Source organism: Onychostruthus taczanowskii, unplaced genomic scaffold (genome assembly GCF_017590055.1).
Source record: "Onychostruthus taczanowskii isolate IOZ18803 unplaced genomic scaffold, ASM1759005v1 scaffold37, whole genome shotgun sequence".
In the NCBI taxonomy this organism is placed as follows: Eukaryota; Metazoa; Chordata; class Aves; order Passeriformes; family Passeridae; genus Onychostruthus; species Onychostruthus taczanowskii.
In genome coordinates, this window is record NW_024501126.1 from 4,560,485 (window position 1) to 4,574,454 (window position 13,970).

A 13,970-nucleotide genomic window follows, 5' to 3' on the forward strand; every position below is an offset into this window, starting at 1 on the left:
CCTGCATGACACTGCAGAAGTCATTTAGCTTCTCCATGTCTTTCCCTCTTAACAGGTTAACACCGCACATTGCAAATAAATGGCAGGGGTGCAGGGAAGAGATTTTGGAAAGGTGACAGAGGAAGGCACAAATATGTACAATGGACAAACTCCACTAAGAAGAATGCTTCTCTTTTATAGTCCATATTTCTCTCATCAGTTTTTTTCATCAGTTTCACATCTTCCTGGCAAACATAAGCAATGAACAAACAAGTACCAGCACCATTTTATTTCCCCTGTGGTTCAGTGATACTGGAGCAATACTGGAGACAGGGAGGCAACACTTCTTTTAAGTATTTTCATGTCAGAAGTTTCTCAGCATCAGTCTCTAAGTCCATAACCTAAAGCTAATCTCCCTCTTTTTCAGCTCATTTTAAATCTGAAGTCAGATATATGGGCGGTTTTGCATGTATAGAAGAAATACTGTCTAGATCAAACAGCAAGAAGTTGGAAAATTGAAAGATCTCCCCCAGTTCACCAACCTGCAGTCGTGAGACTGTGAGGACATTTCCACTGGTTTTGAAAACCTCAGACATCCTAAGCCATGTCTCAGAATAACTCCTCAAGTTTTCCACAAAACCAAAAGTGAAATTAGCCTGGGGAAAAAAAAAAATACATGGAAACAATTTAAGTGAAATTTGTGCACAGTAGATTTTAAGAAACAGAAAAAACTGGCATGCTTTAGATCTTGTGCAACTCCTTTCCATTATATTTTGATGGTCAAGAGTAAGAATATCTGTTTTCTTTTTTTTTTCACCTAAGAAATTGAACATATTTTTTTCTATACCAAGAAAATCAAAGTTTTCCTATGCTCTGTATGTTTCCCATCTGAAGTATTAACAAAGACTTCTTTACTTTACAGTGTCTCTTTCATAGAAATATCATGAGTGTGCTTGAGAAAGACAGAAAAATAAATATAGTTGGGACATATTCAAAAGAAAGGCACTCAGTTCTGGGTCTTTTATTCAAACTAGTTTGACTGAGTACGTAATAAAATTGAAATTTGGAAGCACAGTTTGGACAATAAATATAACTGATCAATCAATCTCTTTCAAACTACTCTCACAGGGAAAGACTTGAGTAAAGCAAACTATTTTCTGTCCCAGTCAAACACAGGTTACAATTTCTCTCTTAGTAAACAACCAGCAATTTTTTTCCATCCTATTTTAAACAGATCATAAGTATACTCAAGACTAGAAAATATTGCAGTATCTTTTGTTTAAATTGGTGTTATCAGTCACAGAAGTGCATTTAAGAACAATCCAGCATAGTTGTTATGATAAAAATTGTGACATTTTCCAGCAGTGTCTGCAGTGAGTTATAAACTCCAATTTGAGACCACGCTTTTTGGAATTATTCCTGTTGAAAGTATACAATTTGTACCATAGCATCTTAAGTGCCTTTTTCAAAATCTCACTCTTAGCACAACATGAGAAAAGAATTTCTGGTCGCTCTTTCTTCCTCTTTGTAACACGGAGCACCCTAAAGAGACCATGCATGTAATTTTGTTTCCCTGAAAAACATTATGCATTTAACTTCTATGAGAATCCCTATTCCACTTTAAAGAATGATCATTCATAAGGATTAAAGACAAAGTGACCCTAGATGTTAAACTAAATCCTGCTGTCAAGTAGACTAAATAAGTTCTTCTGACCAAAAGTAACACAGAAATCTCATGGATAGAACCCCCCAGACCAGGCACGATGGTGACAAGATCAAGGAGACCAGGCTGCAAGGGTGGCAAACAGGCAGTCTGGGAAATTGCTTACTCCCAGGACAGAGCAACTACAGTTCACACCAGAACACGGGGATTCTTGGAGTCTCTGTGGTCGAGATGACCCTGAGGTGTTACAAAGTCTCCTTTTCCCAGCCCAGTGATGGAAGAAGGAGTCGGGATTCCTTGGCTCTGGTTTTCAAGGTTGTTTATTTTTTCTTATCAAATACACTATTTTCCTGACCTGCTGAGGTCTGTCTAGCAGGTCGGTTCATGGCACATTGCCCACCCTTGAGGTGGTGTCAACATTTTATACTAAGAACTACGTGTACTTTATTTACAATAATTTTCCAATATCTATCAGCTATGTTAGACAGTCTGTCTCTAAACCAATCTAAAAGTGCCACCATTACAGAGAAGATGGAGGCTAAGAAGGAGAAGGAGGAAGGACAGGGCATGCCCAAATTCCTCCATCTTGCCTCCTGAACCCCCCCTTCTAAAAACCCCAAAATTCTACCTTTTCATCCTGTGACAAACTAACTTTTATTCTACATAAACTCTTGTGGCTTGTAAATCTTCACACAAAGTTGGTAATTTTCTCCATGGGTTAAAATCAAAGGCACAGGTGTATTTGACTCTGTGCCAAGGTCTCTGAGCCCCCTGCCAGGGTCTCGAGCCATCCAGGGCAGTCAGAGGAATGTTCTGGGTTCTGATAGGAGATCAAACTTTCAGGCACCACTAGAAGCTTTTGTACCAAGCGGCTTGTAAGATTTGGGCTCAGTAGAGCTTAGTGCTTCTTAACTTGATTCTGAACAGCACAAAGGAATAATAATAATAAAAAATTAATTTTAAAAATGGAATTTGTTTAAAAGTAGTTTTGCTTTATCATTCATTCATTCATGACCATAGGCATTTGGGAAGTTCTTGTGTCAGACGCCTTCCCCACGCAGAACACTCTGGAGACTCTGTCTCTTACTGAAGCAGCAGTAAAAAATAAAGCCCTATAACTTAATGAAGTTAATGATACGTAGTTCCCAGGAAAAGATAATGTCAAGCCAAGAATTTCAAATGTACTCGAGGATTAAATAGCTGAACTACTCACTGTAGTGTAACTTCCTGATTAAAATTCCCTTGTTATGAGGGAAGTGGAAAATAACAAATGCAATGTTATTTATAAAGATGCTACTAATGCAGACTAATAATTCTGAAATCTAAGTTTTAATTTTTTATACTAATAATAAATTACAATAAAGAGTAGTAGTAAATAGAGAATATAAATAACTGCAGCTGGAAGGTAAAACATGGAGTATTAAAATAGAAGGTGCTGCAGTCTAAAGTGGAAGAACAAGCAAGTGAGGAAGAAGTGGTTGATGCAGAAGTCACCACAGGCACAATAAATACTAGGAATTCATATAACCCAAAAACCAAGTAGACAAATAATAGCAGCAAAGTCCTGGCAAGCCTGACCCCAACTTTTTTTTGGGAACAGCAGAAAATTCTTCAAAAGTGATTGTTGAATATTAGATCAACTCTGAAAATCTTCTGTGATAAGAAATACTTCCCTAAGATCAGTTCATCACTGGCAAAAATCTTAGTTGTGAAAGCAAAGATCAAAGACATCACATGAGGCCTTTGAACTCCTGGATGCCAGTTGGCACTGAACTGTTTTACCCTCAGTCATCACCACAGCCTGTTTCTGTGACTCTCACCACCATCACCCCACACAGCAGAATTGCTACCTTCTCTGAAACTCAAACCCAGCAACCTCACAGTTTATCAAAGAATGGTCAATTACATGCTCTGAAATTTAATAGCCCATGTGTAAAACTTAGATAATATGTCAGACTATACAAACATCATCGAAGCTGTAGTCTGCTACTTTTTTCTTCTAATAAATAGATGACATGTGACCACACAATCTAAAGAAATCTAGAAGTTTTCCAGTTTCAGTAGGACATCAGGCTTGTAAGGGTTGGGGTTTAGTAGCAACATTTGAGACACTGGGGACAGTATTTTGCATTTAAACTTTTTGTTCAAGCAATAGCTGAGAGATTTCCGTTATAATAAAAAGAAAATTTCCTACTACTTTCATATTTACACATAAACGATACCCATTCATAACTGCTTGTTAGATTTACAGGACTGAGAAGACAGGCAAGAGTGTATTTACAGATTTCTGAATAAGCTGATGGAACTTTTGTGAGCCTGAGAATATATAAGTAGAATAAGAGCTTCTACCACAATCTTTGTGTCATTCCAGAGCACTAAACCCCACCACCAAAGAAACAACCAATCAACAAACAAACCCAGAAAAACCAACCCACAAGCTAGCTTCTTTCTGAACTGTGCTATTCAGTCCAGATTTCACTTAGAGATCTGTGGGGGAATATACTGTATGTGAAGATATTCATCTTTCCTACAGATGTTTTTAGAATGGAGGTTTGGGATGTTAATTGGCAAAACAATGTGGAAATTATTATATTATTATATTATATATTATTATTATTATATTATATATATTATATTCTAAATGTCATTGTAACATAGAATGTAAGTCAAAAACATATGTAATATTTGTCATTTTTTTACAATGCTTTTTTTATAGAATTTCTATCTAGAAACATGAAGAACAGCTTTATTTTTAACTGACTAGAAATTTTAAGTTAATTATACTGTACTCCAGAGTGATAATCGATGTTCCCCAAATTAAGTTATTTAACAGCAAAACATGAAATCACTCAATCCTTTTTTCCAATTCAGAACAGATACTATAAAGTTACATAGTATCTGCTATCTACAGTGGGGATTTTGGCTTAGTTTTTTACTATATTTCTAGAACACAAATCATAATACCATAGAGTTTTCAATTTACAGAGAATACAGTTACCATCACATTTAAAGTTATTATGGTCTTTTTGTGTACCACTTACAAGCAGCAATTACTTTTTCCAAATTTCCATTCTTACAGTAAGTAATATTGCAGGTTAAAAGTCATATATTTAGAAGATCAATGCAAAATTTGTAGAGAAATCTAAAACAAGTCATAAACCTTCTCTTACAGAAGTGCCTCTAAGCTAGGCATGAAGAAACATGTCATTGTTAATAATCCCACTCAAGACAGAGCACCAACCATAGCAGAACTGCAGAGATAGTAAAACTCTTGAATACCATCATCAGCGTCCACACATACAGCACCTCAGTTACGATTGATCACTCAACTACTGGTGTTAGAAAGAATCAGTAAGGATGAACTACTTTTTTCTTTTTAATTTAGCTCAGTGGCTCCCTAAGAACAAGCTTTTCTTTCCCTGGGGCCATCCCTTCCCACAGGTCTTTATGCAGCCCCATTACAGTTCTCATGATAAGAAAATGTTAAAGGCAAAAGCTTTCCTAGAATATGTGCACCCTACACCTCGATTCAGCATGATTCACATGACACTTCTGCGAACGTGTTCTTTTTAATCTTTCCATACATGCTTTAAAGGACTTTGAGCAAAATTCTGCTTTTCACACTGAGTTTGAACCACTGTAACAAGTAGGATAAAAATTTAGAGAAGCATTAAGTTTAAAGTTGGAAACAGGTGAGGGCTCAGGGGGCAAGCTGGATCTATTTTTCTGAAAGGCAATTATCCAATTGCTTCTGGCTACCCTGAAAGAATTGGACGTTTAAAACAAATTGCAAAGACAAAATCAATACACAGAAATAGCGACATTTTTTGATGCTCACCTTCTCCATCACCAGGTCAATCATGCTGATGTTTGAATTGTACAGTATCTTCCCATGTAATAAAGGTTTCAGGAAAGTCCAGAGCAAAGCCCCATTAGGAGCCTGCAAAATTTCTTGATAAAGCTTCAAGCAAAAAGGAGCTGCAAAAACAAAGACAGATTCACATTTAAGATGAACAACAAAAGTGAGATTTAATTTTTTTTTATTCAAATAAAAGTTTGAGTCTTATTTTAGAGTCTACTACAGCACCATGCCAAAAACTGTTACCAGAGTTTTTGTAACAACACCATGCAATCATTATAGGTTCCTACAGAAATTGTTTAAACACAGTCTATGACAGTGTTGAGGATGCAGAACTCTAAACACTGAATAGGAAAAAAATCAGAACCTAGAGAGTTCCTCACGTTTCTGAAAAGCAGTCTGTATGAATCCTATCTGTCCTAAGTGTTCCATTAGAGCACTTTAGAGCAGAAGGACACATGCAAAACCTTTGCCCACACAAGTGAATTCAGAGGTAAAAGTCACCTTAAAACAGAGGAAAAAAAAAATTCCTTCCACACCCTTCATTGTTTGGCAGCTTTGGATTCCTATATAAGAAAGCAGTAGGAATATACAAAATCCTTCAGAAACACAGACTTTTCTTTTTGTATAATCTTACAAGAACCTACCAAAAAAACAGGGGAAAAGTTTTCAGGACACTTAACTTCTTGATTTGAAAAATCTAATCAATTGTATTTTCTATTCCTTATTTAAAAAAACATATTCCTACATCACATGGGGCTACTAATGCATTAATTAGGGTGTATATCCTTCAGAACTAAGACCTAAGGAATAGTTTCCAAGATATCCCATTACATTTGTACTCATGTAAAGGCAAAGATCTTCTATAAGAAGCATCTAGATTTTTATGCCAAACTCATGTTTTTGGGGGGTTTTATTATTTATTACAAGTGCTTTCAAAATATCCTCTTTCTAGTGCTCTGAAAAAACATTAAATAATATCATTAACTCCTCAAGGAAGACAAATCTTTTTACATAATGGAAAACTAGGCCAAAACCATTTAAACTCCTGACAAAAGTTAAAGAAACAAGTGTCAGAAATATTTCATCAAGAATGTTTCTTTTAATCAAGAAACAATTCCTTGCCCAAATTTTTACTTTCTTGAACAAAATAATCATTAGTAAACATGATCATTGCTAAACAACAGCAGAGAATTAAGAGGCTAGAAGTTGGCCGGACATAAATATCAACAGACTAAGAACACAGAAGACTTGCTAATCTGGGTTTGCTGTGATCTTCAGAAAGTCATTAGGAAGTATTTGGTATACACAAAATACATACAAGTTAATCACTATGAAGCAGCATAAATCAAGTTTCTGTGGCTTCATTTTTTTTTCTTAATTTTCATTTTCCATTGTCCTATATAAAAATTTGTAAAATATGAGCAACAGTATTAATTCACTCATAGAAATGTTGGAACTAACTGATGCCTTAAATATTGCAGAGTCCCATGGTAAAAAGGTCACACAGCACAGCAGAATTCTGACAGCTTGAAAAAAAATAAAGATCAAGAAACAGTGCTTCTGGCCTAAACAGCTTTTAAAGAGACTAAGTTCCAAACAATCTGTCTAATCAGCCATCCAACTGACTTCATTCTTCCAACAGGAAAGAAAAGCAGAGCTGCCTGCTCACCACTACATCCCACACATGTCAGTGAAAAGGCCAAAGCAGAGCTCCGGCTCCCTCCCAAGGGTCCCAGCCCAGCCAGGAGCAATTTCTGCCTGTAGAAACCAATAGATGACAGAGGCTTCCCTAGTGACACCCTATCACTGTATTCTTCTCTTGCACAGGGCCACCTGAGGCACTAACAAGGTTATTAACAATATTAAAATTAATCAGGGTAAGTCAAATGTGTATTGAGGAAAGGGAGCAAAGGTGAAATTATGAGAGCTAAGGGATTTTTCTGAGCACTTGACAAACAAAATAGGAAAATCAACCATAAAAAAACTCATTCTATCCAGGTTTGTGTATTTTACTGTTCAATAATACCACACCTTTGTGTTCACCAAAGAAAGGTAAGCAGCAATAAATTCTCAATCTTGTATCTCAAAGATATGTTTTTAATACCAAGTGCTTTAAAAATGTTAATAAAAATGTCTCAAACACAGGAATAATCTTATTTATTATTTGCATAGATAGTAAAAACAGAATCTCTTCTGTGCCACCCACAATTATCTCATAGCCACTTAAGTTCTATTGATCATCACTTTGTGCTCAAGATGACTGTGTCAACTGAGATGTCAGAGGGCATATAAACATTTCCATTTAAGTGGGAAAAAACTACTCTTAATTCTGAGTTCATACTGCAACTTGTCCAATTTTTTTTTCTTACTTGAGTCTTCAGGAATGCCATATTTTGCCATATTTTCCTCCAAAAGTCCCATTATTCTGGGCATGTCTGTGAACAGGTTTGCATTGCTGAAAAATGAAGATTCTTCTTTACATACTGCTTTGATTACAGATTCCAGGGATCCAACAGCTGAACTTCTGAACTGCCCACCCTGCAAAAACTAGAACAAATGAACAAAAATACAGATGAATCAAAGTTGCTTTAAGTAGCTTCAGGGAGTAGCCCTGGTGTTCTGTCAATATTGATGTCTAAGGAGATTGACAAAATGAGCCTATTAGGATGAGGGCCTGCTGTGTTCATTTCTATTCTTCTGATCACCATTATTATGGGGAAAGGTAATGTAGTTTTAATTGTCAGGATACTCAATGAAAGCATAATGTACCAAACTGAAACTAGAAAAATACTGTGTAGGAGTTAGGCAGGAAAGGACTAAAAATATCAAGACAACTGGATAACAGGTACCCTGATTCCAATGCCAGTTTTCATGAAACATGCTCTTCTGGTAGATTATTCCTGTGTCACAAAGGCAGCAGAAACAACCAAAGCCATTTTGTTGTGAACACTTACAGTGAATACAGTTGCTAATAAGGAAAAAAAAAAAAAAGTCAGATGCCCTAAAAGCCTATTTTTCAAGTAGATCTTTTAACTTGTTAGATGTGCTTACAGTTTTTGCACATCTTGAGTCACAGCAGCATTTATTGCCATTTGTTCCTGACTAGTATACTTCTAATGAGGAGAAAGAGCAATCTGACTGCTTTTATGGCTTAAGCACCATCATTCACCACACTCAAAAAGGAAGAAGAACAACAATAGTCTCATCCTCTGTGCAGCTCCACTTTTCAAATAATGGGCTTCGATTGTAAGTGATATCTCATGGAAGGCTGTACAGGTGCACAGCTCTAAGAGGACACAACTGCAAGGCATCTTGCTGCTGTGGTGCAAATGAAGAGTGCACTGGCTCGCCTGATACTCATTACTGTAGCAGATGCTTGTCAAGAAAGGCATAACTAGACTATCAGACATCATTTGAAGACTCCACAACTGGCAAGTAGAGAAAACCACTGTGATATGACAAACACACACATTCAGCACAAGAAAAAAATTAGCATTTTATTGCTGGAATTTTTTTTAAACAGAAGAGTCAATTTTCAAAGTAACATAGCACTTTACATAAAGATATAATCACAGACAGTTTGGAAATTGCGCTGTTAGAAACAGTTTATCCTGATCAATGCATTTATTGAAGTGCCAGGTGCTTCTCTGGTAATTCTAGAGGAATATTAGTAAGTGTTGTTTAAAACTCACTGTTAGCTGCTCCTAAAATCTTACTTTTAGCATACAGTTTCAGCACAGAGAAAAGTAAATAAGTAATACTCATATTTCATAATAAAATCATCCACAGCCCTTGAATGAATCTGCTGGCATGGACTTCACTGGAGAAATAAACTTTATTTATGCACAATGCTGTATAAAATTGGTTATGAATCTTTATCAGTGACTATTTGCACTAGAGGGATAAATGAGGCCTATTTCAGTCAAAGAGCACAAATGTGCTAATTAATTCTAGTTCCAATCAAAATAATTTGAAATTGAAATAATGAATATTTATGCAGTAAGCTGCCACTAACAGGCTGAATCTACTTACTGTCTTTCAACTAAATATCCAGACTCAAAAAGATATGTTTCTTAAAATTTGGCTTTGATAAAGTATGAGGAATATATAGTATAGCTCTCACCAAATAGAAAAAGAGTTATCTTTGATCTAGTTTAAACTCTATAAAGTAGGGCTGTAATCAAGACTGATGAATCCAAACAACTGCCTCCTACAAACTAATCAGTTAAGCAAGTCACTGTAGCAAAGTCATGGAAGAGGAAAGCTGGTATGGAAGATTAAAAGGTTGCCTGGAGCTGGATTTTCAAATGGAGGCAAAAACCTCATAGCATAGGAACTTCTGACCTAGCAGAACAGCTGCATGCCAAGAAATGTTACAAATAAAAAGAAATTCACACGGTATTTACAAGTTATTCATAAAAAGAGACCTAAAAGTCATACTGGGCTACAGCTTGCACATAAATCTAAAATACATTCTGAATCATTAGAGAGAGAGAGAGAGAGAGAGAAAGAGAGAGAGAGAGAGAAAGAGAGAGAGGAAAGGAGAGAAAGAATAATACATTTTTCTTGGAAAACTACAAGGAACTTAAACATAATTCAAAATTTGATGAAACTAAAGGGCCAAAGGAAATAAATTCAGAGAAATAGATAATCCTAATTCTTGGGAAAAAACCAAAAATGCAACAAAGTCTTTTTTTATCCTGAAATTGACGGAATCAGGAGAATAATAGCAAAATTGCTGATTTGATTAAACAATATTCAGAAGCCTATCAAATTTAGATGGCGCTATTTAAAAAGTAGAAAAATCACGTATACTCAAGAATGAGAAGTGTAATGATCCAGGAAATAATGGATATCTGGTTCTGATGTTTATTAAAGCATTGTATTTCATACAATGAAATTTAAAGGGAGAACATTAAAGACAAAAAATATTTGAGAAGTAAAATTTAATGCATTCTCAAGTTATCATGCCTGACCAACACAACATATTTATGTGGGAGGGCAATTCTTTTCTTCACAAAATGTTACAAGCTGACTCAAGTTTAGGTGAACTCTAGCAACCAATTAATGTTCATGCTCCAGAAACTATTAATCATCAATTAACCTAACTGCTGATTAATAGTGGTGAAAAAAATGGCATTAAGACAATATTGCAAGGAGCTTTTTAACAGGAAAAAAAAGAACAAGATTACAAAGAAGTTATTAGTGTTTTTTCTGTGAGCCCTGAAAGAAGCAAATCGCCTAAATTTGCCTATCATTTAATACTGGAAGGCATTGCAGGAGAAAAGAATATGAGAATGCAATATGGCAAAAAACCAAATGCCTAATTCAAAGCAAATTGAATAGAAAGATCACCAGTGCAAAATCTTATTTTTCAACTGAAATCATGAGATGTTGCTATAAAATGGAGGTCACCTCAGTATATTACTCATCCTTAATCATCTAAGAGACAAAACTCTGTGCAATTTATGAAAAAGTTGAATGCAAGTTAAGGAAAGTCATTTTAGTAGGTATAGACAAGATTGAGCAGGCTACAAGAGTCATCAGTTGTAATTCCCCTCAAACACTACAGACATTTCTTCTTCCAGACATTCAGGATTAGCCTTAAACCAGCATTCCATAACCATGCAAGGCTTTCTTAAGCAACTGAGAGCCTGTTAAAAACAGCTGCTAAAATAGGTCACTTCAACCTACCAAAACAGAGAAGGACTCCGACTGGCCTTCCACACATATATGGGCAAGCCAGAGAAGTTAAAAATGCTACAGAACATTTTTGATACAGGAATAAACATAGTAGCCATAAATAAACCTAAGTCAGAATTTATTTATTTAAAACTCCAACAGGTTGTTCTATAATGATAGGTTCAAGAGAGAATTTGTTCAAGTTAGGGGAAGGATTACAGAGTGAGGCCACCTCTCACAATTAACAGCATTTAGCAACTCAGGAAGTCCCCTGCAGCTTATCTATTGAGGAGTGACAAGCATCCAAAAAATTAAGTATGAAAATCTAAGTGAATAATTTCAAACAGCAAAACACAAGCAAAAATCATTATTGAAATCAGCAGTGTTCTTCTTCAGGGAGTTATCCATTCAGTCAGTGTTTTTAACAGTAGAATCTGGCACCATATTCCAGTTAATGCTGATAGGTAGATAATTAGTTTTTACATCATTTTTCATTACAATACATGTACCTTTTCAATTCAACTTCACATTTTACAGATACATTAAAGTTATTTCTTCCTTTCCAGTTTTTCTTTCAGACAGAAATCCATGTTGATTAGCATGCATAGCTGACAATTACTTTACTACCTCTTTCATTATAGAGGTTTGGTTTTATTTAATTACCTTCAATGTCTTTCTGACAAAGGTCCACACATTTTACCCTAAAAACATTTACATTCTTTATCTGATAATCTTTCAATGTCACTGAACTACTTTGCTCTTGGTAATCACGAAAACAAAAATCCACAAGTATAGGCTCTTTTGGAAATAGAAGAAAACATTTAAGGAGGGATGTGTATAAGCAATATATGCAATTCAGTGGAGCATTTATTCAATAGTACAAGTTTGGCAACCATAAAAAGCAAAAAAAATCAATAATTAAAACTTATTGGAAGTAAAAAAAAATCAAGTTAAACAAAAAATAAAAGACACAATTTACTAATCTTCAAAATTTAAAAAAGTTGCAGACGCAGAAGGACAGAAGAGCCCTTGAAATCAAAAATGTAACTTATTAATAAAATAAATAGACACTGATTATTTTAATCTTCCACAAATTATTAGGTGACCAATAAGCCCCAGCAATTTCACAAGACAAGGGATTTAGCAAAACATTAGAAAATAAAGATTGTGTGGAAAAAATTGATCAAAAAAAGTTAAAAATAAAAAAGAACAAAAATTACAACATTAAATCTATGGTATATTATGGGATAATAGAGGTGGCCGTCAAGCAAAGCTTAAAACTGTGAGCAGATGGCCCTCTGCTGTTCCATTTGTTCCTTTGCAAACTTTTTTTTAATAGCAGCTTTTGAAAGGTTCTTCTAGCAAATAAGGAACTTTGGGATTTTAGTCCAAAAAGAATATTTCATTTGCTGGAAGGAAAGTCTGATACAAACTGAGCTAGTTTAAGGAAAGCAGAAAAAATGCAAGTGTTTGATGAAAGTAACCATTAATTGCAGCAGCCAAAGAGCTACCCCACAAAGAGAGGCTCTGACTGATAGATGCACCAGAACAGCATTTTTCAACATGTCTCTATCACACAGATTAGAAGATCTTGAAAAATGTATCACTAAGGAAAATAGTACTTAGGGCAGTGTTTACTCTGTACTCTAGCAATAAACCAGATTGCACCATCTATCACTGTGAGATCTTTCAGAGGTTTGAAATTTTAAACCAGATTCAATCCTCAGATTTCCACAAAGGACAACAAACCCAAAAGGTAATGCCATGGGGGTCAGCAAGTCTTTCTATGGAATTGGAACATGCTTAGAGACAGAAATCTTTCTGGTGATTCATTTAACACTAGATCCACCGCTGTGTTAGCTGTGTAGATGTGCATAGAGCAACTGCCCTTACAGGCAGAGACAAAAGAAATACCCTCAATCACATCTCATGCCACTTATTTTACATCAAGCAGAACTAATCACACAAACCCCTCAGGTGACACAAACAGAAACATCTGGAAGATAGAAGAACTGCATAGGCTGTCTTGAACTCATATTCTTTAAAAATGCTATTTCTTGTAAAAAAAATAATGGTCTGCTTTTAAAAACAAAAGAGAAAAAAAACACTCTCAGCAGAAAACGCCTGGCTAGCTGTCTCCAAATCACAGATGATAGATAATGCTAGTCAGCTGACAAACACTGAGATAACTTAGACTAGAATCTCATAAGTTAACAAAAAAAGAGATGACAGAAACAACACAACACTAATCTCAGAATTACCAGACTGCTTGAAAGAGATCAAATAAATTTTCCTAGGGTTTATGGACTCTTCTCAGCATTCCCTACTTTCTAGGAAATAATTTCTAATAGTGTGCTTCCTTACTAAGCACATATCCCTACCTAATCACCTCACAAGGGGAATTAATTTTGCATATGGAAATCCTACACATACCTGCTGCAATGCAGAGATGTCAAGCACACCAATACTTTGAATTCCTTGGAGGAACACTGGAAGCTTTTCCATGACATGTTGGACTTTATTGAGAAGTGAACTGATACTAGAAACCACATCCAGTAGCATATTTAATACATTGCCTATCTCAGGTGGTATCTGGACCTTGGAACAGAAGGAAAAAAAAAACACAACAGAAAATTCCAGTTAGAAACAAATGTTAACCTTTCAATGAACACTCAAAATTATTCAATCTTTTTCCAAAACTGATTATACAATATTCCTACAAACCATGCTTAACAAAATTCCTTTTGATATAACTCTCCAGTTACTCTCAGATGAAGCTGAAGT

At 35.4% G+C, this 13,970-nt stretch overlaps 1 protein-coding gene across 1 annotated transcript in view; it reads right to left on the reverse strand.

Annotated features, from left to right (window-relative positions):
- The window catches only part of ABCA13 (ATP binding cassette subfamily A member 13), a 168,646-nt gene that overhangs the window by 114,162 nt on the left and 40,514 nt on the right, over positions 1-13,970 (reverse strand). Inside the window, exons 17-20 of the mRNA XM_041411692.1 lie at positions 13,620-13,784; positions 7,874-8,051; positions 5,481-5,620; positions 522-635 (exon numbers count right to left, since the gene is read on the reverse strand). Coding sequence (XP_041267626.1) covers positions 522-635; positions 5,481-5,620; positions 7,874-8,051; positions 13,620-13,784 — 597 coding nt within the window. The remainder of the gene's footprint in view (positions 1-521; positions 636-5,480; positions 5,621-7,873; positions 8,052-13,619; positions 13,785-13,970) is intronic.